At 48.7% G+C, this 24621-nt stretch overlaps 3 protein-coding genes across 7 annotated transcripts in view; 1 reads left to right on the top strand and 2 right to left on the bottom strand.

The window, feature by feature from the left end:
• Positions 1–19599, top strand: part of raph1b (Ras association (RalGDS/AF-6) and pleckstrin homology domains 1b) — a 31775-nt gene extending 12176 nt beyond the window's left edge. For 2 of the 4 annotated variants that reach the window (XM_084004180.1, XM_084004179.1), the window contains 16 exons: positions 4885–5004; positions 5375–5480; positions 5578–5772; positions 6366–6796; positions 7273–7344; positions 7679–7753; positions 10783–10860; positions 12078–12237; positions 12529–12650; positions 12945–13010; positions 13085–13228; positions 13856–13966; positions 14143–14241; positions 14334–14454; positions 14596–14732; positions 14815–19599. In XM_084004180.1, coding sequence (XP_083860306.1) covers positions 4885–5004; positions 5375–5480; positions 5578–5772; positions 6366–6796; positions 7273–7344; positions 7679–7753; positions 10783–10860; positions 12078–12237; positions 12529–12650; positions 12945–13010; positions 13085–13228; positions 13856–13966; positions 14143–14241; positions 14334–14454; positions 14596–14732; positions 14815–17835 — 5058 coding nt within the window. In that variant the 3' untranslated portion in view covers positions 17836–19599. The remainder of the gene's footprint in view (positions 1–4884; positions 5005–5374; positions 5481–5577; positions 5773–6365; positions 6797–7272; positions 7345–7678; positions 7754–10782; positions 10861–12077; positions 12238–12528; positions 12651–12944; positions 13011–13084; positions 13229–13855; positions 13967–14142; positions 14242–14333; positions 14455–14595; positions 14733–14814) is intronic. The other 2 variants (XM_084004181.1, XM_084004182.1) reach the window with 2 other exon arrangements.
• Positions 19600–19832: 233 nt separating this feature from the next.
• Positions 19833–21225, bottom strand: spp2 (secreted phosphoprotein 2). 2 transcript variants are annotated; one of them, XM_084004309.1, is made up of 6 exons: positions 21067–21225; positions 20866–20993; positions 20645–20764; positions 20309–20422; positions 20129–20177; positions 19833–20011 (listed from the first exon to the last, which is right to left on the bottom strand). In XM_084004309.1, the coding sequence occupies exons 1-6, from the start codon at positions 21128–21130 to the stop codon at positions 19893–19895; spliced, it is 594 nt and encodes a 197-aa protein (XP_083860435.1). In that variant the 5' UTR covers positions 21131–21225; the 3' UTR covers positions 19833–19892. The 2 variants fall into 2 exon arrangements, with proteins under 2 accessions (XP_083860435.1, XP_083860436.1); XM_084004310.1 differs by having other exon boundaries at positions 19833–20008.
• Positions 21226–21585: 360 nt separating this feature from the next.
• Positions 21586–24356, bottom strand: alg11 (ALG11 alpha-1,2-mannosyltransferase). Its single transcript, XM_084003889.1, has 5 exons — positions 24235–24356; positions 23535–23756; positions 23085–23456; positions 22331–22896; positions 21586–22258 (listed from the first exon to the last, which is right to left on the bottom strand). The coding sequence occupies exons 1-5, from the start codon at positions 24279–24281 to the stop codon at positions 21975–21977; spliced, it is 1491 nt and encodes a 496-aa protein (XP_083860015.1). The 5' UTR covers positions 24282–24356; the 3' UTR covers positions 21586–21974.
• Positions 24357–24621: the final 265 nt, after the last annotated feature.

Raw genomic sequence — 24621 nt, 5'->3', positions numbered from 1 at the left:
CTTCCTCGCTGGTCATCTCAACACCCATTAATGCTCTCTCTGCTCTTTAATGTGCCAAGGTTTGCCCATATAGTTTTAAGTCTGAGTGCACATTTCCATCCTCATTCAGCGGAGGATGCACACACAGTTATGTCATGTGTAGCATCATCGGTGGCCACCGCAGGTCAGTGTCCAAGCCAACCACACCCAGTTTGACTTGGACAGTCGCCCACTGGTCGCACCCTCCTTCAAAGACTTCTTTTACTGGCACTGCGTTTCCTCCTTTGACTTGCGTGATGTCTGTTGGACACGGTGACGCAGGTCTCCTGGTTTCCCCTCCTGTCCCGTAGTCACATCCGTACATGGAGGGAGTGGACCGGGGGAAAGAAGGCGAGGGAGGAAAGTGAGCAAATAACCACAGACTCCGCTGCAAACATGAGGATCACCGTCATTACATTTCCAATGAGACTGTATCTGTTGTCGGTCTCATAGGAGAGCAGCAATTGAGGCGTTTTTCACTCCTGACAGATGCTTTTTCTTTTGGCTGTCGACACGAGACGTGTGTGTGTGTGTTGCCTTTTAATTGGTTTCATTATGACACAGGATGTCATTACAGTATCTTTGACACTTGGCATTTCAGTGTGTGTTTTATGGCTGGATTTTATAGGCCGTGCAGGCTATGATGACAATCGGACGCATGTGTGTGCAAGAGGTGATTCATAGTCCGTCAGGCCAGAGGCAGCGTTCAGGAGGAGGAGGAGGAGGTGAAACGTATATGTGTTTTATGTATTTGAGAGTGCAGCAGATGGTGACTTGAGTATACACCATCAAACAAGTTATTTGTATGTTAATTAATGTAATGTTGATATATGTTTAAAAGCCTAGTTTATCCCTACATCGTAGCCAGACTGGATCTATTCCTAGCCATGGCTATCCTAAATGTTTCCCTCTGTTTGAGCTTTGTCTGCGTCGTGCCCCCGGAGAGTCCTGGCAGCGTTTGTGTCCCACTAAACTCTCCAGAATTCTCTGGAATATACTCTGTATTTTGCCTCCTCAGAGTTCACAGAGTTTCTATAAATTACATGCTGTTTTCTAGCACCTCTTTTTCCCAGCTCCCGTCTCAATTTTGCCTTACTTTTGGTTGAAATGATGAGGATATTTTTAGAAGAGAGGTGGCAGACGTTCGCCTCGAGCTATTTTTGTAAACATAATTGGAGAGGAAATATATGCGAGGACAAGGTGGCTTTGGAAGTTTGTGTGTCTTTTTTTCCGAGGTGGCGATGATGAGAGCCAACGGGGCTGAAGCCGCGTTTCATTAACCTCCACGGTCCTCGTTGCAACACTAAACGCACACAGTATTGAGGATTTGGTCCAAAAATAGTCCAAAAATAAGAAGTGCTTGATGGAAACATCCACTCGGCCGTCATCGCAGCAGGAGTATCTGGCCACAATAGTGTTTACACAGCTACGGTCATGTTCCACATCCCAGCCCTCCTATTTCCTGCGTGATTGAAATATGAAAGGATTTTATTTGTAACTCAAATGTTAGGAGCAATTCATCATTTGAATGTCAAGTGGTGCTGAAACGGGAGAATGGCTGTGGCGTTATAGTGGGAAACTTTTTTTTTGGCTTTCTCTTGTATTTTAAGATTGTATAGATTCAGAAAACGTAATTAGATTTAGCCCATTAAACAGGATTCAAACATTCATGCGAACAATAGGAAGAAGCAGATGATTTTTATTTAGTCATTTTCCAAGCTGAGGTAAATGAACAAGATACTTTTAATAAACAGAATAAATCCCACTTAATTATACCCAAACTGCCCAAAACATAACTCTAGCTAATGTGCTGAATCGTAAATGTCCTTCCAAAATTCAGCTTAATGCGAACCATACTCTGTTCCCGTCATGCAAACCGGGTTAGGAGCAAACCATGGAGACCTGATCTGACCTGTGATGTAACGTTGCACCCGTCACACCCTTGTGTCTCCATCTCTTTGTCCCTCTCCTTCTTCTTTCTGGATCTGCTCTTTTTTAGTATTCACTAGGATCCCAGTTGTCGTAGGAACTATTGAAAACTTCATCACCTTCCTTTTCCAATCCTCTAGACACTCTCTGATATGAACGACTTAGTCTAAAGATAGACATGTCCTCCTCCTCCTCCTCCAGCTCTTCATCCTCCTCAGCACCGGATGCTTTCTCTTTAAGATTTAGAGCGATTGGCTTTTCCCAGAACACACTTTTTTTTCCATCTTCCCTTCATTCCTCATCTCCCTTTCCCGGCACAGAAGCATCAGTGGCAACTGCTCAAAAAAAAGTAGAAACTCCACTGGGTAGAACTTCGACCTTTAACCTTTCACCCTGCTCCTCGGAGCCACCCGGCGCTCACAGGAGACAGATGAGAGGCGGTCATGGTCAGACAAGAGAGAGGGGCCGTCGGAGAAAGGCCATGGCTGCCGGTTGGAGTGCATTTGCGTGCGCACACACACACACACACACACACACACACACACACACACACACACACACACACACACACACACACACACAGCTTCCTCCCATCTCTCTGTCTCTCTCAGGTCATGCTCCATAAGCTTAAAAGCAGGGCCTCAGGTGGTAATTCACTTAAACCTGCAGCATGAGGCTATGATTCCATTAGAATGACAGCTGCAGAGCTATTTTCAAAGTGCTCCATGTTTTTCATGCGTATGCATCATTTTTTCTTCTTTGTTTTTTATGCATTTTTTCTTGCAATCACATTGAATATGATCCGACGGCATGTGTAGGTTTCCCAGTGTTTAACTATTGTGAAGGCCCGCTGGCTAATTGGTGTTCACACACAGCTGTTAAAGGTGTCTCGCCGTGTGACTCATCATGCTTGTGTATTTACATATGAAAGCACCTCAGAGAGTGCTGTTAAAATGCAAACGCCAGCTCATTTGATTTTTGGCCATTTCCTCTTCCTGTCTGCCTCCAGCCAGACATGATGTCATGCCATAAAAAAAAAGCCACGATGTCATGCCTTAATGGATGGATACTCGACTCTTTTCCAAGCGGGGGGATCCCCCGATTAAACGTTTCCAAATGGCGACACACACAAATGCTCCTTTGGTGGCGGTGATTTAAATGATGGCAAACTGTTGTGTAGTTATTTTCTTTTTCTGGTAACGGACGAGGTCATCCTAATGGACGCGGTCAATAAGTAGCACAGATAAACCGAAGGACAGCTGGCGTTTCCTGCCAAGAACCGGACCATGTGGGGGAATTAGGAATTCTGCACATCCTGGCCATTTCCTGTTGTGGCTCCCACCACACGTTAATGAGTGCATGGATATCATTTCACACACACACACACACTTAGTGGACTTGTTTTTGTTTAGTCCTTGTTGTTATGTGTTAGATATCTGGCCAAAACAGGAAACTATCCATCATCATTCACAGACGCAGCAGCTCTGACGTGTAACACCAGCTGCAGCGACACAAAGGCTTGGATGGGAGTATATTCTGTCCATGCGCTGCGTACAGTGACTCTCCGGAGCAGAACACGTGTGCCGTCTGGAATGTGACCGCTTCTGATCCGTAACACGGGTGTGTGTGTGTGTGTGTTCGTTCAGCTGACCGATATTCCCGTTTTGCTTTGCCAATCGTATTCAGTTTTATTGTCTCTCACCGTCTGCCTGGTTTTATGACCCGCTTTTATCACCGTCTAACAACAAAGCATTCGGATTGCTCTCGAGTACGCCGTGTGACCTTACAGGGTTAGACACACAAAAGCAGCATTATATTGCACATGCACATTTTGCTGGATCAAAAGAACGGAGCGGAGGGGTTAATCCCGGTTTGGTACAGTCCCCACCAGTGACTGACACGGTGGTTAACAGGAGGGAGTGACACCCCCTGGGAACATCAATGGGATTGCCTATTCCATGTGAGTGGACTGTATTCGGATGCACTGTACCCAAACGAGGGCGAACACCGTGTCAACCTGTACTGTCTTATTTAGTTTAGACTATCCTCCGGTGCTTGACCACGCTTTCCTTCCACTTGACAATGTTATCGCAAGATTAGACAACATTCTTCCTCAATGTACGTTGGCATTCAGCTGTGTTTATTCATTCATTCCTCAGGTTGGGCGATACCAGATTGTCCAAACCGTTGTTACACAGAATTGACTCTCTTTTGCACGGTTCTTGAGGTCTTATCTGCTCTGCTGTGTCTCTGATTTTCATATTTGGATTTAGTGCTTTGTCTACTGAGGAGTGTCCTTGTGGAAAACGGTTGGTAATATGCTTTAATTTGAACTCGATACTCGAAGGCCAGACTGTTGCAGTTACACCACTTCCCTCTGTGTCCAGCAGAGGGAGCTCTGGCACCACCTTTGACAGAACACAGCTGGGCTCTGGCAACCAGCTTGCTGCAAGCTTCCTTCCCTGTCACAGCACATATAGACATGAACACCAGCTACTAGTGTCGTTGAGTGTGGTTTTGATGGGTATCTGATCCACTGCAGGTTTCTAGACCAGAAAACGCTCGGTAGGCGATATTTGATGGCGTTCTGCTCCTTGTGTCGTCCATCAACGTCACTCTCGTCGGGATCTTTAGCTGGAAGTAGCGGCATTGGGTGTGTCTGCAGTGAACAGCACACCAGACGCTACGGTGCACTCCACCGATTAGACTGCACAGGGTGCCTGCTAGGGGTCCATGAGTGGTTGTCATGGTAACAGGCAGTGAGGTTGGCATGAGCTGAAGGGTTTTTTATTTTTTCTCCCTCATTTTTTACATAATTCCTGCTATGTGGGTGTGATCTGATAGTGTGTGAATTTGTATACATGTGTGGACATCCATCCAATTACTCATTGTGCTTTGTGTGTGTGTGTGTGTGTGTGTGTGTGTGTGTGTGTGCAGATGGAGCAGGTGTCGGATGATGAGTTGGACCACGGAGCCGAGGAGGACAGCGATAAAGAGGACCAGGACCTGGACAAGATGTTTGGAGCTTGGCTTGGAGAGCTGGACAAGCTCACACAGGTCAACACGCACACAGAGACACACACACACACACACACACACACACACACACACACACACACACACACACACACACACAAAGAGGAGAGGCTGGTTGGTTACATAGATACTCACACAGGTAGAAGAGCAGAGAGAAAGCGCTGTATCCATAGCAACCTTAACACTGCTAATCCCGTCTCCCTTTACTGTATCCTAGCAACCCCCCTCCCACCACCACTCTGTAGTGTGTATTTGTGCAGCATTGTGTCCGTGCTATCACACACAAGCAGACAGAAATGGTAGCTTAGACCCTGTGCTTGGAGTGTGACGTCACAATGTGTGTGTTTTTTGCATACGTGCACCTCATGTTGTGTGTGTGTGTGCTCTATAGAGTCTGGATGACGGCAGGCCTCAGAAACAACTGCAGAAGCCTCCGCTCAGGCAGGAAACCAACATGGCCAACTTCTCCTACCGCTTCTCAATGTATAACATAAACGGTGAGACCTCGCTCGTCTGATCCCGATCGGTTTAAAAACATCACATCGATGACATCATAAAACCCTTCTTCCTCTTCTTCACCGTTGCTCCCTGCAGAGGCGTTGAACCAGGGCGACACAGTGGACCTGGACGCCCTGATGGCTGACCTGTGCACCATTGAGCAGGAGCTCAACACCATTTCCAAACCAAACTCAGCATCTCGGGGCCAGAGCAAAGGCCAGCAGCGGGGCCCTGGGGGGCGCAGCGCCAGCGCCAAGCACACGGGCACCGGTGGAGGGGGGAGCAGCGGAGGTAGACCTGCTCAACTGCATTGAAGATGGTTCTCTGAAGTATTTTAGCAAGAATAAAATGAGTACTCCACCAGCTCCTGCAAAGAAATGTCATTTAATTTCATTGACTTTCTGCACAATACGAAGGACGAATGCTTTTTGGAGTAAAACAGGAAGTCGTCACTCATCTCCTGGCTCAAATGGTGTTTCTGTTGTTGGAAACAATGGCCTCCAACATGTTTGTCTTTACTAAAGCCAAAGAGAAAACAAACACAGGCCGAGTGATGATAATGAGGAGGAAGGGGGGCCAATTAGCAGGATCCTGTATGCAAGAGGGAAATGTAGTGTTTAGCATACACAAGCTCCCACTTTATGTGTGATGGAAAGGTTTTATCCGTGGTCTCATTTTGTTAATGTAATCATAAAACACTTCCTAACGATGTCATTATATAATGTATAGGTGTATTGATTTTTAAAATGAAACATGAAACACCTGAAATCCAGCACCTGAAATCCAGCATTTAATGTTTTTTTTAAAAAAAAAACATGTTGCAATCTGTCTAAAATCAATTGTTGCTTCCGTCTGAGCTGTTTCAACTTTGACCTCCCCAACAGGAAGCACGAGTAGCAGCACGCGGGCATCGCCAGCCAACACCGTGCGATGCGGCAGCGTCAACAGCCGCCCGGCGGCCTCCAACATCTCCCTGGACGACATCACCTCTCAGCTGGAGAAGGCCTCTCTCAGCATGGACGAAGCGGCGCGTCAGACCTCCTCGTCGTCCTCCTCCTCCTCCTCGTCGTTCTCCTCCACCACGCTGCGGCGCCCCTCGTCGGGGTCGTCCGGCGGCGGCGGGCAGCACAGGAGGACGGGCTCGGTGGGCGCGGTCAGCGAGCAGGAGGCGGCGTCCCAGCGCTCCAGTGTAAACTCGGCGTGTGCCTCGGCGTCCAGCATGGACTCCCTGGACATTGATAAAGTGATGGCGGGTGGAGAGGCGGAGGGCCAGAGCAGCCCGAGCACACAGGGGCAGAACCAGACCAGCACAGAGGTACGACCGATACTGAAACACACTAAGGATACCCACGAGCTCATAGTGTTATCAGGAGAACGTGTGAAAGAAATCCTGCATGTTTAACCTGCATGACGTGTTCTGAGAGTCCACAACACGGCTTGTGTATTGTGGACTGGATGGTGTGTTCATGAAGACATTGTAATCTCCCATAAGGCTGACTTAATGTGGATTACAATGTTAACATTTCTGAATTCTTTTGCATCTTTGCTCTCTAACAAAAGCAGAAAAACCTTTTAGAGGAGTTTAACCTGCTTCCGTAACAAAGAGCTAAAACACTAAAACAGATCTGTGTGTTTAAGGAGACGAGGAGGAAAGAGAAGTTAACACGATATCATGCATGTCCCCTGCCCCCCCCCCCCCTGCATGTCATCACATTATCTGTGTTTGCATCTTTTTCTATATCTGTGGCCTCGATCCACACACACCTTGCCTGCACCTCCTGATAGTCCCAGCATGTCACACTGCGACGGGCAAGACGGCAGCTTGACTTCGCCTCACGGGAGGCTGAAGTGGATCGGGCCACTGTAAGTGTGTGTGTGAACTTGCATGTGTGTTTTTTGCCCATGTGAAGTAAGTACAAGTATAAAAGGAGGTTGTGTGTATGTGAAAGTATACAATGTATTCCCACATAAACACATATTTCTCACAATCGCTGCTTCTTCACCCACAGCTGCAGCTAATGACAACCACAACCACTCTGTTGTACGAAGCCGTCTCTCGCTTCCACGCTTCTTTTTATACCAGAATAAATAAAAAAAACACCTGCCATTAATAAGCCTCTGAGAACCGTCTGGCACTGACTTCTCTTTATTTTGTCTGTTCTCTTCTGCTCTCCTCTTCATCCTCTCTTCACCCAAGCACTCCTACTTGGACCGAGAAACTTCGCTCATTCTGAAAAGCATAGCAGGAAAGCCTTCTCACCTCCTGACCAAGGTGACCGCTCACACACTCGCTTCTTCATCCTTGTGTTTCTCTCTCTCTCGCTCTCTCGCTCTGCATGTCTCGGAAGAATCCCAACAGCTGCTTGAAACCCGACCGACTTATTTACGCAGGGAAGCATTTCTCTCTCTGTCTCCGACGGGATCGGTGACAGCTGTCTAATCACAATCCTGGATATTTACTAAAGCAAGATGAATGGTGGGCAAGCCCAACGCATACATCAACACCAAACTCCCAAGTAGTGAAAGAATCTAGAGTATCTGAGTGGATTTTTCCCTGACATCGATAGAACACTTGATTGTTTTGTCCTTTCTTGCTTCCACATTGATCTTTTTAACTGGCATGTGATCTACGGGTCTCTGTTTCACTCATTTTTGCTCTTTTGCCTCTATGCTCACTTTTTTTTAGCACTGTTTGGTCTTCGGTCTATATGCATTGGTTATGGTACAGAAAATTAGAGGTTGAGTAAAAAACGTTCAAATATCAAAGTTTTCTTCCGCGGATGGAGTTAATTTTGCCTATTTTTTAATAATAAATAAAATATATTAATGGTTAGTTGCAGCCGTGTAATTCATCTCAAAGCCGTGCGTTTCTGTGGATCACGCTTTAATAATATTGGTTGCAGCCTTTTGGCTCCTGTGCGATCCAATGTGTGCAGATTTGTGGTTCAAAGTTGGCCGCTGTTGATCGTGATCTATCCTGCCATCGCTACACGACACGCGGCCAAGTGCAGAGCAGGAGAGTTTCCTAAGTCCAATTGGGATTTAATAGCGACAGCAATTACCAAATTTCAGACAAACCAAACATTATGCTAATCTTAGACAGTATAAAGATTCTTCCATGGGCCTGGAAAACTCTGGAGAATTATTTTTGATCGCTCTCAGGACTTTGAGAGACTTCAAAACAAAAGAGCCTTGTACTATTCATGTAGGAGTAAACCGAGAGATCTCCCATTAGCGGTCGTCTTTGGCATTGAAATGCAGATTTCTGTCCAAAACCCTTTTCAGTTGTTTCCATTTATTTGAATATAATGGATGCCAGGAGTGAAGCTTGCTGACTCCCAGTGAAATCCAAATGTTACAGAGAAAACATTGAGGGTTTTCTCTTTGGATTACAAAACGATTTAATGAATTCAATATTACTATGTCGTGTGTGTGTGTGTGCGTGGCGTGTCGGCCCTCAGTCTGTCTGTGAACGCAGAGAGCGTTTGAATGTGTTTTTTTTATAAAGCGATGAGGATATATTGCCCACGTCTTACAGGCTGTGAGGGCGTCCGGTCGCCCCAGACTCACAAATTCTCTCCCTATCCTCACCCGCAAATCAGAATATTGAATGAGCTTCGGAAAGGGGGGAGAGACATCAAAGGGAGAGGGTGCCAAGATTTCTTTTTTCCCCCCGAGGCCAGGCAGAAGAGCCTTTTTAAAATTGGCTCTGGTGTGGCTGAGTGTCAACGTGAAAGAAGGGAAAACGCCTGTGGAATAGGAATCAGATTAATGTCGAACAAAACGCAGGGTGGAGGTGTCATGTGGGGAGGAAATAATGGGTGGGGGGGAAAGAGCAGAGGGGGTTTGGCTGACAATCATGGGGCTAAACCTACAGTGTGACTCAGATTGACTCTGGACCGTAATCTGCACAACCCCCGTGACCTCTCGCTGTTCCTCTTCCTCACGCTCACACGTGGCTGGCTAAAAGCCTGCCACTATGTGTTGGCCAAACATAGCTTTATTGCATGAATGTGCATGTGGAGCCGGTCATGTGGAAGAGGTAGTCTGGGTCAAGGAAGGGGGGGGTGTACTTGGTTTAAGAGGCTTGGGGAGCGGTTGTTAAAACCCCTCACCCCTTCTCTTTTAACACGCATGCCTGTGTACACTTCAAATATTCAGCACTTTAGCTCCTCATTCACCCAAATTCCACATCCTGTCGCTGCCGTTTAGCTCCGGGACCAGCGCCGGTCACGCTCTCCCCGCTCGTCCCGATTGGCTCAAGGGTAGAAGGTCTTGCAGTCGGGGCTCGCTGGTTGGCTGACCCCCTTCATTCTACTATTTTTGCGGGGATTATGCTTCATTGATTGGGCACGCTCCCAAACCCCTGCATCTGTTATATAGAGAAGGAGAGAGGAAGAGGGTGATGGAGAGGGGGGGAAGAGAGAGTTGGAGGGGAGGAGGGGGAGGGGCATCATCCTCTCTACCATCTCATTCTGGGTTTGAGTCAAGTTCTCATCTCGGGCGCACATGTCAGTGAACCTCAGCTAGCTCGCCTGCTATCGGGTGATGGAAGATGTGGATGCATGGATGCAGTTCAGATCGTTGTGGAGTAACTTTTCAACACGCCAGTAGCTGAGAAAGAAATCATTTTTCAGTCTTTTTTCATGGGAGAATCTGGATTAATTTTTAATTTCTGCCTTTGAGATCTGAATATGATCTTTGCAGGAGATCCTTGTATCTCAGAGTGGAGGGCATAGAGGCTTCCTGAGCCGATCCTACACTCATCCGCAGCCGCTCGCCCTTCGGGGATCTTCTACCATTGTTTCCCTTCTGCTGTATAGCGAGATCAAAGGAAACCTCTGCAGCTCCACATGAATCCAATATGGAACCATAGACGGCGAACGCAGCGCCATATTTGAGGGGAACACCGGACCGATGTCACAATAGCGGCGATTTACCCCCTGCGGTGTTTCGGTTGCGTTCGATCGTTTTATATTCACACGCCAGTGATAAAACACACACGTGGAAGCGCACACAACCAGCGGGATGGAGGTGATGGCATCTTGTTGGAGGGGGCAGGTGAGCGACCCAAACGCATGGAAAATGTGCATTTCCTTTTGTACATGCCACCATGCGCCGTCGTGCCCAAGATTTAAATGCTTCAGAAGGATGCTTACTATTTAATGGAGCTGTGTGTGTGCGCGCATGATGTCCTGCCAGAGGACTAGTGAACGACATGAAGACTGGCCAATGCTATGAGATCAGAAACTTGTGTTATTGTTTAAATAATAACCGTGTTAATCGTGCGTTTCCATCTAGGAGGAACAAGCTGCCAAATTGAAGGCAGAGAAGATCCGAGTCGCCCTGGAAAAAATCAAGGAGGCACAGGTCAAAAAGGTAGGGTCACCTTTTATATTTTCCTTTAGAGAGATCATTTCGACTTGTGTAATAAATGCCGTCTCGCCATATGCACCACACGCTGCATTTCTTTGTGAACTTCATCCGCGGCGGGGCGGCGGAGCGCCGAGAAAATGGGTCATTGCAGTGTTTGATTATGTGTGTGAATCTGCCGCGGAGGGAGCAAGACGTCAGGAAGAGGCTTCAGGAAAGAGGGAGCGCTGCGAGACAATGCAGACACAAAACGTCTCCTTTGCCAAACCGAACAAGTGCTGCTTTTTTCCCACAACAACTGGGGCGCCCTGAAAAGCCTCGGTGGCTCTCCATTGGGAAGTCCGTGTCAGACACCACAGGCAGGCAATTTTTTAACCAGCGTTTCCGCCAGTGAATCCTCTCTGTGAATGAGGGCAACAGAATGGTGTCCTTTCACATGCGATGAATAGTTGAGACCCGACAGTGTCTCGGCGAACAGGGCCAGACTTCACCCTGCCAAGTGGATACAGTAGGACGGGATAAAGAGCTGGTGCTGCCGGCACATAAAAGAAAACCCCTCCGCCAGCGTAGGAGCTGAATTATTAGTCATGTGGTTGTCGACACAAAGCCTCACATTTTACTACATTTTGTGTAGCAGTGATTGTTTTTGTGTTAAAGCCTTGGAATCTTATCTTGTTGAAGCAGTGGGATTTATTTTCCTGCCAGACTAGGGGGTTTTAGGGGTCCCTCCTGTGAGAAATGTAGGTCAGACTCCCCACGTCTCAGTCTCACAGCTCTCCCGGCGTTCTCATTGGCCCGAGCCTCTCTTCAATCAGCCGTACGCACCCACGGATTGGATGGGAGCGCTGTAGTGGGCGGAGACTCACAGGAGGTCAAGGAATTGAAGGCTTTATTTGGTTTCACACCAGGACAAGTCTTCTGTAGGCTGCGACGGTGTGAGGCTGGATTTGGCGCGTGTTTTTCTGGCTCAGATTAGTTTAAGCCTGCTTGTTATGGAGGACTTTTGGTCGCCTATGGATGCAGAACTTTCAGATTATTGGGATTTTTGTCTTTAGGGGTTGCATATGCAACATTGTCACCATGGAAACCCCATAAATAGTTGAAGCAGACTTAAATTATGATGCCATTTGCTAAATTACTTTATGCTGAAGTGCATAATATGTCTTTTTTGCCTTTACTTCATAACATTAAATTGACTCCCTCCTCCTCCTCCTCTTCCTCAGCTGGTGATCAGGGTCCACATGTCGGACGAGAGCTCCAAGACCATGATGGTGGATGAGCGGCAGACAGTCAGGCAGGTGCTGGACAGCCTGCTGGATAAGTCACACTGTGGCTACAGCCCTGACTGGTCTCTGGTGGAAACCATCACTGAGCTGCAGATGGGTGAGCGGGGCGTCCCATAAACATTGTTTGTGCTTTTGTCTGCACCGTTTGCATGTGGAGGGGCGGCACTAACGGAACATGTACTGTGTTATAATCATCCGGATCTAAAAATAGCCACTGTTTGCGACCTCGGGCTAATTATCAGGCTTACAGTTAAAAGTTCTGCCCCACCCAAAAAACAGAAATCCCTGGTGGGAGGAGATTAAGTGCACATTTGCGCATCAGCAAAAAAAAACCTGCCTATCTTGCGTCTTATCTTCATTCCTCCCTCTTCTCTCCTCCCTCTCCCAGAGCGCATTTTTGAGGATCACGAGAACCTGGTGGAGAACCTCCTGAACTGGACCCGGGACAGCCACAACAAGCTCATGTTCATCGAACGCATCGAGAAATACGCTCTCTTCAAGAACCCGCAGGTGACCGTCCATTAGGCCCCCGATCACCCTCTCAACGCTCTCCCTGCGTTCGGTGTCTAAACGCTGACAGCGAGTACAGCTGTACACACAAACACATTGTTTATGCATGCTCAGTGCCTGGCAGCCCAGAGTCAGAGTGAACAGGGGAGTGTGTTTGTGTAGGAGAAGCTGGAAGTAGGTCAAAGCTCTAAAGCGAGTAAAGGTGAATAATTTATTTAACATAAGACGAGGTGAGCCGCCGACTTCACTCTCCCCCCCTCGCCTTCGCTCACTTTTCCTCTTGATCATCTCCAGAACTATTTGCTGGGGCGGAAGGAGACGTCAGAAATGGCTGACAGGAATAAAGAGGCTTTATTAGAGGTGAGGTCATGTTCAATCCCATCATTCCTAGTCATCAGTCGCCAGATAAACCTTGACGTAAATTTGTCCGTCAGGAGTGTTTCTGCGGCGGCTCGGTGTCGGTGCCGGAGATCGAGGGCGTCCTGTGGCTGAAGGAGGACGGGAAGAAATCGTGGAAGAAGCGCTACTTCCTCCTCAGAGCTTCGGGGATCTACTACGTCCCCAAAGGCAAAGCCAAGGTCAGTGACACACGGGATGGGTGTAGTTCAGGCTCAGACGAGATGAAGATAGAGAACAGAAATGTGGGCCGGGTTTACGAGAACCAGATTCACGCAGTCTGCTCTGTGGCATTTCCTGTTGATCGCTGGGAACTCAACCGAAATGACACATGTGCTCTATTTTTAACGCCTATCCTCCTCCGAAGTCGTTTTCAGCGACATTAAAAGCTGCCCGACCAGAGACCAATGTGTAGTAGTAGTAGTCCTACGATACATTATGCTCAGGCGTTGGATAAAGTACTGTATAATACATTTAGATCTGTGTAGTAACCCTCAAAAACATGTCACTTTGACTAAAGTGGGACTATCCTCCAAGCATAATTATTTAAAGCCCATTTAGAGCAACTTCACTCAAGCATAGAAACCACATGTGCTCCAAAAATACTTAGACGATTAATATGTAATCAAGACGTTGGCGTGGCGTTTTTCTACGCAAACACTGAGTCCAAACTGTCACGGAGAATGTTAGATGTACCCGCAGGCAGCGTGCGACTTCTTCTCCACCCGTGCGCCGAGCAGCAGCTTCACTCGGCCTCGGGTGCTTCTTTCAAAGTCAACCCATGCTCCTCCGCCTCCCTCTCTCCGCAGGCATCCAGGGATCTCGTGTGCTTCCTGCAGCTGGACCATGTTAACGTGTATTACGGCCAGGACTACCGCAGCAAATACAAGGCCCCTACGGACTACTGCCTGGCCCTGAAGGTGAAGCCCCGTCCCTGCATCTCCCTGCTGAGTGGAGGCATGCAAATGTCATGGGAATGTATCCACGGCAACGTGTAGCATGTCAAGTGTGAATTTCTTGCATATGATCATGTCTATGTATGTGGAGATGTGAGGCATTGATGGACGGTTGAATATAAACGTACGTCTTTTTGCAGCATCCACAAATCCAGAAGAAGTCCCAGTACATCAAGTATCTCTGCTGTGATGATGTCAGGACCCTGCACCAATGGGTGAATGGAATTCGCATCGCCAAGGTGAGTTTCTGCTGTGTTCAGTCTGGGGAAAGACCAAGAAGTGGTTCTCTTAAAATAATGTTAATTATGTCTCGTTGTGTGTTTGTGTGTAGTACGGCAAGCAACTATATGTGAACTACCAGGAAGCCATGAAGAGGACAGAGGCGGCCTACGATTGGTCCTCTCTCTCCACCGCCAGCATCCGATCGGGCTCCAGCTCTGCCAGCATACCTGGTTAGTTTACGTCCTCACTATAATCTATATATATATTATATTTAATGTATACTTTATGCTCTAATGAGCACTTAATTTTGCATTTCCCATGATCGAACTGGAATATACGTCTCTTAGAAAGTCTTGTGTGTGTGCTTCCAGAGTCGCAGTCCAATCACTCAGGCCATTCAGACAGTGGAGTGGACACGGGCTCTTCTCACGGCCGGTCCCAGAGCGTGGTGAGCTCCATTTTCTCAGAGGCCTGGAAGAGAGGCACCCAGATCGAGGAAAGCTCCAAGGTATGGCTTTCAGCAGGGATTTTAAAATGCTGTTATAGTTGTCATTCACTTCAGTGAGCTAACACACGGTCTCTTTTTTTAGCATATGAGGATGGAGGCATCCAGAGGCTCTACCCTGCCGCACCCGTCCCACGGTCACCGGCATCACAGCCAGCATTCAGCTGATCACCCGGCCCTGACGCCCCCTCCTCAACCTCAACCTCAGCTGCAGCCCCAGACCCAGACCCAGACCCAACCCCAACCCCAACCCCATCCTCAGACCCAGCCCCAGACCCAGACCCAGCCTCATCCTCAGACCCAGACCCATCCTCAGTTTCAGCCTCAGGCTCAGCCCCAGCCCCAGTTTCAGCCCCAGCCTCAGTTTCAGACCCAGCCTCAGTTTCAGACCCAGCCCCAGCCTCAGTTTCAGACCCAGCCTCAGTTTCAGCCCCATCCTCAGTTTCAGCCTCAGGCTCAGCCCCAGCCCCAGTTTCAGACCCAGCCTCAGTTTCAGACCCAGCCTCAGTTTCAGTCCCAGCCTCAGTTTCAGCCTCAGCCCCACCAACAGTACCCACCACAGCATCAGCACCCATCAATGCACCCCCAGACACCGACTCAGACAACAACACAGCACCAGTCCCCACAGCATCAGTCTCCTCAACAGGCCCCACAGCCAACCCCCCAGTTCCCTCAGCGCCCTCAGCCATCACCGCAGTCTCCGCAACCACAGCAACAGCAGCAACCACAGCATCTGCAGCAACTGCAGCAACTGCAGCAACTGCAGCAACAGCAGCAACTGCAGCAACAGCAGCAACAGCAGCAACTGCAGCAACTGCAGCAACAGCAGCAACTGCAGCAACTGCAGCAACAGCAGCAACTGCAGCAACAGCAGCAACAGCCGCAGACCATCAGCAACTACAACCACATGCCCCCACAGGAGCCAGAGCTGGCTCCTCCTCCACCACCTCCACCTCCGCCGCCGCCCCCTCCTCCCCTACCCCCAGTTCAGATGGTGTCACACCACTCACCGGCTCCCACCATGTACAAGTACAGCACCATCACCAGGCTGCAGAACCAGAATGCCGCCAAGTCTGCCAATCAATACAGGCTGCCCGGTCGGCTCCACGCGTTAGGTCAGCAAGTTCTCCCCACAGGTCCGGCAGCAGCACTGGCGCCCGTTAAACCCAATGTGAATCACATTGCCGCAAGGACTAATGTCCCGCCTCCTCCGCCTCCTCCCCCTCCACCCTCCATGCCAACCCCTGGCTCCGCCATGGCTCTGTTGAAGCGGGGCCCTCATAGCCCCGCGGCTCCGCCTGCCTTCATTCCCCCGCCCCCAGCACCTCCACCTGCTCCACAGACCAATGGAGTAACGTTTCCTCCTCCTCCTTCTCCTTCTCCCCCTCCACCCCCTCCTGCACCGGCTCCCATGAGCCACCCCGTTTACTCCAACGGGCTGAAGCTGAAGGAGAGGTTTCCCAGCCCGCCGCGGGACCTCCTCCCTCCACACGGAGTACTCGAGGAGTCTCCCCCGCCTGCCCCTGCACCACCACCCCCACCTCCTCCACCCCCACCTCCGCCGCCACCTCCTCCTCCTCCCCAGCAGATCCACGTGCCAGCCCAGTTCCCACCTCCACCTCCACCAGCGCCACCCAAATCCTTTACCCCAGGCTTTCTCCCTCATGCTACCCACAAACCCGTGTCTCCCGTCTCTCCATTTCCTCCTGCCCCACCTCCTGCTGCCCTGGGTGGCCCGACCCCACCACCACCTCCACCCCCTCCTCCATCTGCACCCCTCAAGAAGCAGTTTAGCCTCCAGGCGGGCCACATCTCCAGCCACCCTCCTCCGACTCTCCCCAAGCAGCACAGCCTGTCTAAACAAACGTCTTTGGTGAAACAACTAGCAAGTCAGTTTCCGGGAGCGTCATCCCAAGTAGCCAATCACGCAGAGAGCCCCAAAGCCCCCCTCTCTCCACCCGCAGTCAAGACAAAACCAAGATGGCAGCCTGGGGGCGGGCAACAGCTGCAGTCGCCTGAGTTTCCTCCTCCTCCTCCAGACAACAACGTTGGCTTCCCTGCCGCCGCCGCCGCCGCCCCTCCACCACCTCCACCTCCTCCTCCTCCGCCGCCACCTCCCCCAGCACCTGTCACAGGCCCGACTCCGCCTCCACCTCCCCTCCCTCCTGGAAACCTGGGCCCCTCCTGTAGGGGGCCACCCTCCGCACCCTCCAATTTCGGAGGCAACCGAACCAAACCCCCTCCCGCCCCGCAGAGAAACTCCAGCTTCAAGTTCGATGGCTCAGCTTCTTATGAGGAGTCCAGGAGGAACTTGCTCAGCAAGTTTGCTCCCCAGAACAATGCTCCTCCTTTCTCCCCAGGTCCCACGTCCTCCTCCACTGGATCCCCTTCCAAGGACCCTTCAACTGGACCCCCTGCTCCCCCAAAGCCAGGCAAGCTCAACCTGGCCAACCTGCCCGGGGCACTCCAGGCTAAAGTGGGCGGGGTAAAGCAAGCCGGTGGTGACTTCCCTTCCCCACCACCTGAGTGCGCCTATTTCCCTCCTCCTCCCCCGGCCTCTGACCTCTTCCCCCCTCCTCCACCTCCTGGTTGTGACGCCCACAGCGGAGGTCCTCCAAAGGTAGCCGTGGTCAACCCCCAGCCACAGGCTCCGCCTCCTCCTCCTCCCGTCTCACTTTTCAACAACTCAACATGGGGGAAGAGCTCCCTGAAAAAGACTCCCCCACCCACACTTGCGCGGCGTAGCACCAACACCCCGGAGCCCCCGCCACACTCGCCACCTCCACCCACCTCCCCAAAGGGCAGCTCCGGCCAGCCCAACTTCCTGGATGATCTCCACCGGACGCTGAAGCGAAAGTCAGTGGGTCGCCAAGGTTCTCTTAACACGGCGGGCCTCACGGGCAAGTCGGACCCTGCGGGAACCATGGACGACATGGCGCTGCCCCCGCCGCCCCCTGAGCTGCTCCTGGACCAAGGGAAGCAAAGCAATGGAGGAAATGGTGCCTACATGTCCGGAAACATCTCAGGCTATGCAACGCTACGACGAGGACCCCCACCTGCACCACCCAAACGGGGGGGCGCCACCAAACTTACTGGAGAGTGTTGAACTTGTATTAGAGGAGACTATAAAGACAGACGAAAAGACAATGAAAGAATATATGGAAGTGAACATTCATCAGTGAAATGGGAGTGAATTCCTGAATTCCTTCCGTCCTGTGATGACTGTGTATATACGAAAACCCAAACCACACCATGGACAATTAGTGTTTGCTAATTATTGCATTTTTTTTTTAACATGCTTGGCATTCTGGATCAGCAGGGTTTATAATATTGGGACGATTTAGACTGGAGCAGGTAAGTTTGAAGTCACAGAAAAATGAAACGGTTAATTTTCTGCGATTGTTTAAACTCTCTGGAAGACTTAGAATTGCCCTGTATGGTAAACCCCACCCATCTGGCACACCAAGCAGATTTAAATAAACACTAATAAGAATTGTGCAAATATTACTGGATCCAGCTCTGAGCCAAACCATGTTATCCGCTTCTTTGCCATAAGTTGCCATGTACTGGAGACAACAAAAAAACAAAAACAATATCAGGATCTTTCTGCTTTGGTACTGCATGGACTTCATGTAAGAAGGAGCTGTAACACATGAAGCTGTTCCGGTGTGTGTGCATGAGTGAGAGGAAGAAACTGGATAATCACACACACATTGCATGTGTGTGTGATTATATGGCGGTGAAGTAGTTAACCATTAGCGATGGCCTTCGTGGAGCGGGGACAGTTTGGTTTGCTTTTATATAAAATTATTTAATGATCGATGAATGGAAGGATTTTTTTTTATTATTATATATATATATATATATATAAGTCTGTCTTTTAATAGCTGGTTAACTAAATCTAGAGAGGATTGAAACATTTAGCCACAGTGGAATGTATATGGGAAGGTGTAATTGAAAAGCATTCAAACTATTCAAACGTTTCGAGCCTGATTCACCACTTTTGGCAAATGCAAATCAGAAGGAAGCCTTATCCGAAAAAGTCTTGCACAGAGGTCAAAAGCAGAGAGGAGATTTCTTCCAAAGGTTCAGCAGAGTCTGTACTGTGCAACTGGTAAAAAATACTCTGTTTTGTTTCTTATTTAATGGGCTGTAAGTGGAGGAGGAGGAGGCCTGTAACGGTGTATCTTCGTGGAGTTCCCTGTGCGTTGATTTTGGACCTTATCCTTCAGTTTGTATCTGTACAGTTGTAGCTGCTACTCTGTTACTGGCGGTCCCTGCCGCCTTCTAAAAGTCACGGCATCACAATTCAGGAAGCAGAATGTACAGGTCGGATTCAGTCATGTGACGTATACTCACACACGATGGGGGAAAAAATAAATTTGTCTGGTTGATGTACAGAGCGTTAAATCATGTAGTCGAGAAGAGAAATCATGTGAAAGACTGAATGTCGCTCGTCTGTCGTTATCTCTTGATTTTCAACCTGCAGAGTGGATCGGTTTATAATTTCTAGCAGCAATGCCTTCGTTTTATTTGGGGTGCGAGTGCTGTCCTTCAAGGAACTCATCATCATCGTGTGCCAGGATGACATATCGTTCATATTTCAGACTGTTTCAGTGTGGAAACGTGTGCTTGAAGCCCACACAAGCCCTGTCCAACATGCCATTCTTTTGTCCTACTCCACACCGTGGGGCATTTCTTAAAAACTGAATATCATTGTCTTTAACGGGATCTTTGCTACCGTGCAGTATGTAAGTTATTGACGTGCTGATGTGAACATGTGGGGCCCAAGTGAAATGAAGAAAAGTGGTTGCGGATGTGTCCTCCTGCATATAAACTGAAAAATCACAATATAAATGTTGAAACCAGACCTCAATCCGTCTCAGAGTCCTCATTGGTTCTTTGGGTAAGGGGTAGCTGGGAACGATGACTTAATATGATGTATTTAAGCACCATGATATCACATAGTGAACCTTTGACTCCCTCTAGTGGTCTTTTCCAACACTAAGAATACAAAATATCACACTATTCAGGCCTTTTATAAGCAAATGGAGTACATTATGAATCATAAGGTCGAATTAAAAGGGACAACAATCATGATGTGCAAGTTTTTAATTCAAGTTGGGCTTCTGATCAGCACCTAAATGTCTCCAGAGTGAACTTTCACACCAGGAAGTTGGAGAAAACGTCTCCTCTGGGTTGGACTTCCATCGTCTCGCTGTGGGAGAGGCCCTGCTGGACGGGTGGAGGAGTTGGAGGAGGTGCAGGGCGAGCCGGGGCTGCTGGAAGATATCAGGGATGTGTGAGTGCACTGAATATCGCACTGAATGTATGTTGAAATACGGGAGGCATACAATTACCATTACTTCAGTGACATCAGGAGATAAAAACGTGTTTACCTCTATTTGCAAACTGGAGGTTGAACTGTTGTCTCCTTCTTGAGAATATCTGTGGAACCAAAGCCTCTATTATATTCACATCCACCACTGTTGCTTACATTTAATGGAAGCCTGCCTTTATTTAGGGTAAGGGTTATTTGCTATGAAAACAAGCTTAGAAATCCCCTCTTGTGTGCTCACCTCCTCACTAGACTCTGAGCTGCTGGAGCTCTCGGAGTCCCGTTTGCAATTGAGAGTCACCACCTGGGCCGAGGTGGCCGACATCCGAACCCGGCTGGAGCAGGAGTAGTACGGCTGAAGGAGAGGATGGTGTTTTATTCATTTTTTAATTCTGTATAATTCAAACATTTAGTCACCGTCCCGCTGCATCATAGTAGAATCAATGTGATGACACTCTGTCCCAGTGCAAACACGGGTTTGTCAACATGTGTCCTACCAAGAATTCAGAGACATTCAGTGTCCAAAGATTGTGTACTTATAATATATATATATATATGATGACATTGAACGTCTCACCACAGAGAAGCCACGTCTCACGGCACATGTCCGGGGGTCTTCTGTGGAAGTCTTCTCACACACCGTCTCTTTAATGCCAAACTTTATCAGCAGGTCGGTGTTCAGGCCCATAGGAATAACCTGCCGTACATCATGGGATATTTGACATCATCCCACAGAATTTATATACCGAGCATTGCTGCTATACTGCAAATATGACCACAGCATAGATCTAGACTCACCCTCTTGACGGTGCCTTTAATGACCCCGTAAAGGTAGCTGGTGGCATACACAGAGTTGACCTCAGCCATAGCTGCACTGAGGCCCCTGTTTGCCATCGCCTGCAGCTCGGAGTTGTACAGCGGGACTCCTGCAAGGACAGAGGTGTGGAGGTCGGTCACCTGTATCTACCAATGGAGTGATCCGCACGGAGAACCACTCACCAGAGCATCCCAGAGATTGCATCAGGGCAAACAGAAGCACGTAGGACTTCATCTCGACGAGCATGGAATCGAACCTTCCTCGGCCCTTCTTTTACCTCCCTTTAAATATGTGCTGCTTTTGTCCTCGCGCCCCTACGCACCGCCTCTTACCCTCCATAACCCCGAAAACCTCCCTCCCCTCTTGTCTGCCACGCTTCTTCCATGTAATAGCTGTTAACCTTTGATCAGCACTATTGATCCCTATTGAATTAAACTGGCACTATGAGATACACTGCTGTGTAAAACTGTTACTGATTTAAAATCATTAAGCAGCTTCTTCGACATAACATTTTAATTTGTTTAAATTAATAAATACAATGTGCCTAGAAAATGAAACATCATAGCAGATGAGGTATTAGTTTGGTGATATAGATATTTATTATTTCAGCTCAAATGTGAATATTTGCTTTACTTTAAGACATTTCATCGACCAGAACAAATGAGTGATCCGCCGAGGAACTACATTAGTGAAACAATCCCTTACTCCCATTATATCTTTATTACATTCATCATCAATATCAAAAATATTTCACATTTTGGGGCAGGTAGAGGATTCTAGTTCTTTCAACATATTACTCAGCCGTCTAAAAGAATAATTTATTCCCCGTCACCAAATATAATACATCTCTTTTTAATTAAACAAAATTGACACGACTGATGTAGGAATGCATCCTGTAAAAATGCAATGAGTGCTTAAACTGTCATTTCACAGGATATTGGTATTTACAGCAACCACAACCACGTTTCTATTTCAGGGGAAAGAAGAACAGCATCATTCCAACAGCCCTCTGTTTGAGCATAAAGGATCTCCGAAGTGCGTCGAAGTAAAGGTGCTGTACACACACACACATATTACACAGAATGAGTCCTCATCGTTCAAGTGTTCCCATCAGAGGCTCCATAGCAGCGAGGAAGCAGGCTTCGAACTCCTGATCTGAGAAGCGAGCCACGGACTGACGTGCGTTGCGTCTGATGTGCAGCTGGGTGGCGGACGGCAATGCCAGGATCCTCTCTATGGCCTCTGCGTAGCTGTCGTCGTCGTCAGCCAGGAAGCCTGTCTGGCCTCCCTCGAAAGGAATCACGATGTCCAGCTTGGGACCGCCGGACTTGTGCGCCAGAACGATCTTCCCTGCTGCCATACACTCCACGATACCTAAGGGGGGAAGACGGACTTTTAATGTCACAAATTAAATTAGACAATCTAAACCTCAGACAGATTCATTACCTATTCCAAAGTGTTCGTTCCACATGGTATGCAGTCCGATGGTGGCTTCTCCTATCTCTCTCTTCAGCTCTTCGAAAGGTATGTTCAGTTTAAAGGCCACCCTGTCGGCCACACCCAGCTCCTGGCACAGCCCCCTCAACATGAGCACCCGATCCTCATCTTCCTGGTTCCTGCATCCACCAATCAAGACCAGTTTCAGCGCTTCCCTGCCCCCTGGCCCCTCCCTCCTCCTGTCCAACACCTTCTTGAAAGCTCGGATCTGCAGCCGGTGGTCCTTCTCCGGCCTGAACTGCCCGATGGAAACGATCGAGTGACACTTCCTGTCCCCGTCCTCCTCCAGCGGGACGTCCAGGAACGCGCTGACGTCACAGGGCGGGTAGACCACGCTGGTGCGGTTGGGCGCGCGCCACAGCGACAGGATGTGATCGAGGGTCCAGGATGAGTTGACCATGATGAGGTCGCTGCAGGAGCCGGCCATGCCGTAGAGCAGGGCGAGCAAGCAGTAGTAGACCACCTTGAAGGCACTCAGGAACAGACTGTTAGAGACGTAGTCTTGGTTGTTGAACCTGGGACAAACACGAGGAGGTTAGTTATGAATCAACCAGTCAATCACTGGTCTGAAAGTATTGCTGCAGCTACTAATGATCACTAATCGTAATTCTTTATTGCCTTTTCTGTATGTATGTGTATGAAATTGTATATAATTGTTAAAATGAGATATAATTCAAATAAAACATACTAATTGAGTTATTACCTGGGGTTCCTCTCCCTCACGACAGACAGCATGTCAGTGCTGATGGTGGGGTAGTGGACGTAACTCCCCACACTGCAGCCTCCCAAGTAGCGGAACAGGGGCAGCGTGAAGGCGTAGCCCATGGAGTCGATGTAAATGTCTGGGACAAACTCCGTGAGCGCCTCCCATCCCAGGAAGATGGAGCCCACACTCTGTCCCAGCAGGGTGAAGTGAGGAAACAGGCCGGGCTCCACCAGCAGCCGGTGCCTCAGGAACACAAACGTAACGGGCCGGGGGAGCACGATGTTGAACCGGCGCCGCGCCCCATCCAGAATCTGCTGCCCCGTCACACCCAAGTCCCCCGTGTACACCACAAAGTTGATGTCCACGTACCTGTGCAGATGTAGATTAAACGTAAGAGCTCACGTCATCAGAAAGCATTCGATTGTATTTGTGAATTACCAGGTTTACCTGCTCTGCAGCGCCCTGATAGCACACCAGAGCACCCTCTCTCCCCCGCCACCAGCATTGCAGTAGGGGTGGAAGAAGGCCACCGTGGGACGGCCATCCCTCGCCCGCCGGGCGTTCCTGCTGCTCTGAAGCCAGAAGCGTAACGCCAGCACCAGCAGGACCAGGACGGCGACCAGCAGCACACACAGGAACACCAGCGGCAACAGCAACTTCCACAGCAACCTGAAACACACAGACGACACAGTGAGTTAGGCAAGAAAACTGTAAATAAATGGAGTCACAGACGAGCAGATTTAAAGACTTAATATATATTACAATAATAAATATTACAGTAAAAGCTCAGGTCTAAGCAATCTGTGGGAGGATTATAGAAATGTAGGACGTTACTTCTCAAAAAAAGGACTACTTCACTAGCGTTATACACGTACATAACGCATTAATAACGCCATAAACTCGGGTTTAAAGGAGCATTACGTCCCGCAACACATACCGTGAGTACACGACTATAAGAAGCAAAGTGTTTCCGGAGCAATTTAGTCAAATAAAACACATTTTATCTCCAGACCAAAACCAACGAATTAGCTTGTTAGCTAAGTAGCCTGAAATGAGACAAGCTAACCACGCATTCAAAATTGACAATAAACTTCGTATACATATAGATATATATTTAATATTCCGTTTGAAACCTTATAAATCTCACCTTGTTAATTCACACAGACAGAGAACCAGCTGATCGTGGCCCGACATCTTGACAACATAGATTTAACAGCGCATCACCATCACCTTCTTCCAGGTTGTTGCTCACTCTCCTGTTTGTCCAGCCGTTATATTTATATATGTATTTATCTGGCGCCACCTACTGGCGAGGAGGTATTACTGCCGCTGACTTTTCCAGCTTGTGTTGATGAAGAGTTATAACATCCTTAAAGCTTTTATTAATCTCGCCATTTTTAAACATATTTCAACTGCTAACAATATAGCACCATCAATATACTTACTGCTTTGCCTTGGCCACTATGGCTGATCTATGACCTCGTCTTTAAAAAAAAAGGAAAATAAGTAATGTTTAACTTCTAAATAAACACGG

This window comes from Eutrigla gurnardus, assembly GCF_963514095.1.
Source record: "Eutrigla gurnardus genome assembly, chromosome: 24".
NCBI lineage: Eukaryota > Metazoa > Chordata > Actinopteri > Perciformes > Triglidae > Eutrigla > Eutrigla gurnardus.
The sequence above is the reverse complement of the archived record's forward strand: the minus strand, read 5'-3'. Positions and strand labels throughout refer to the sequence as shown.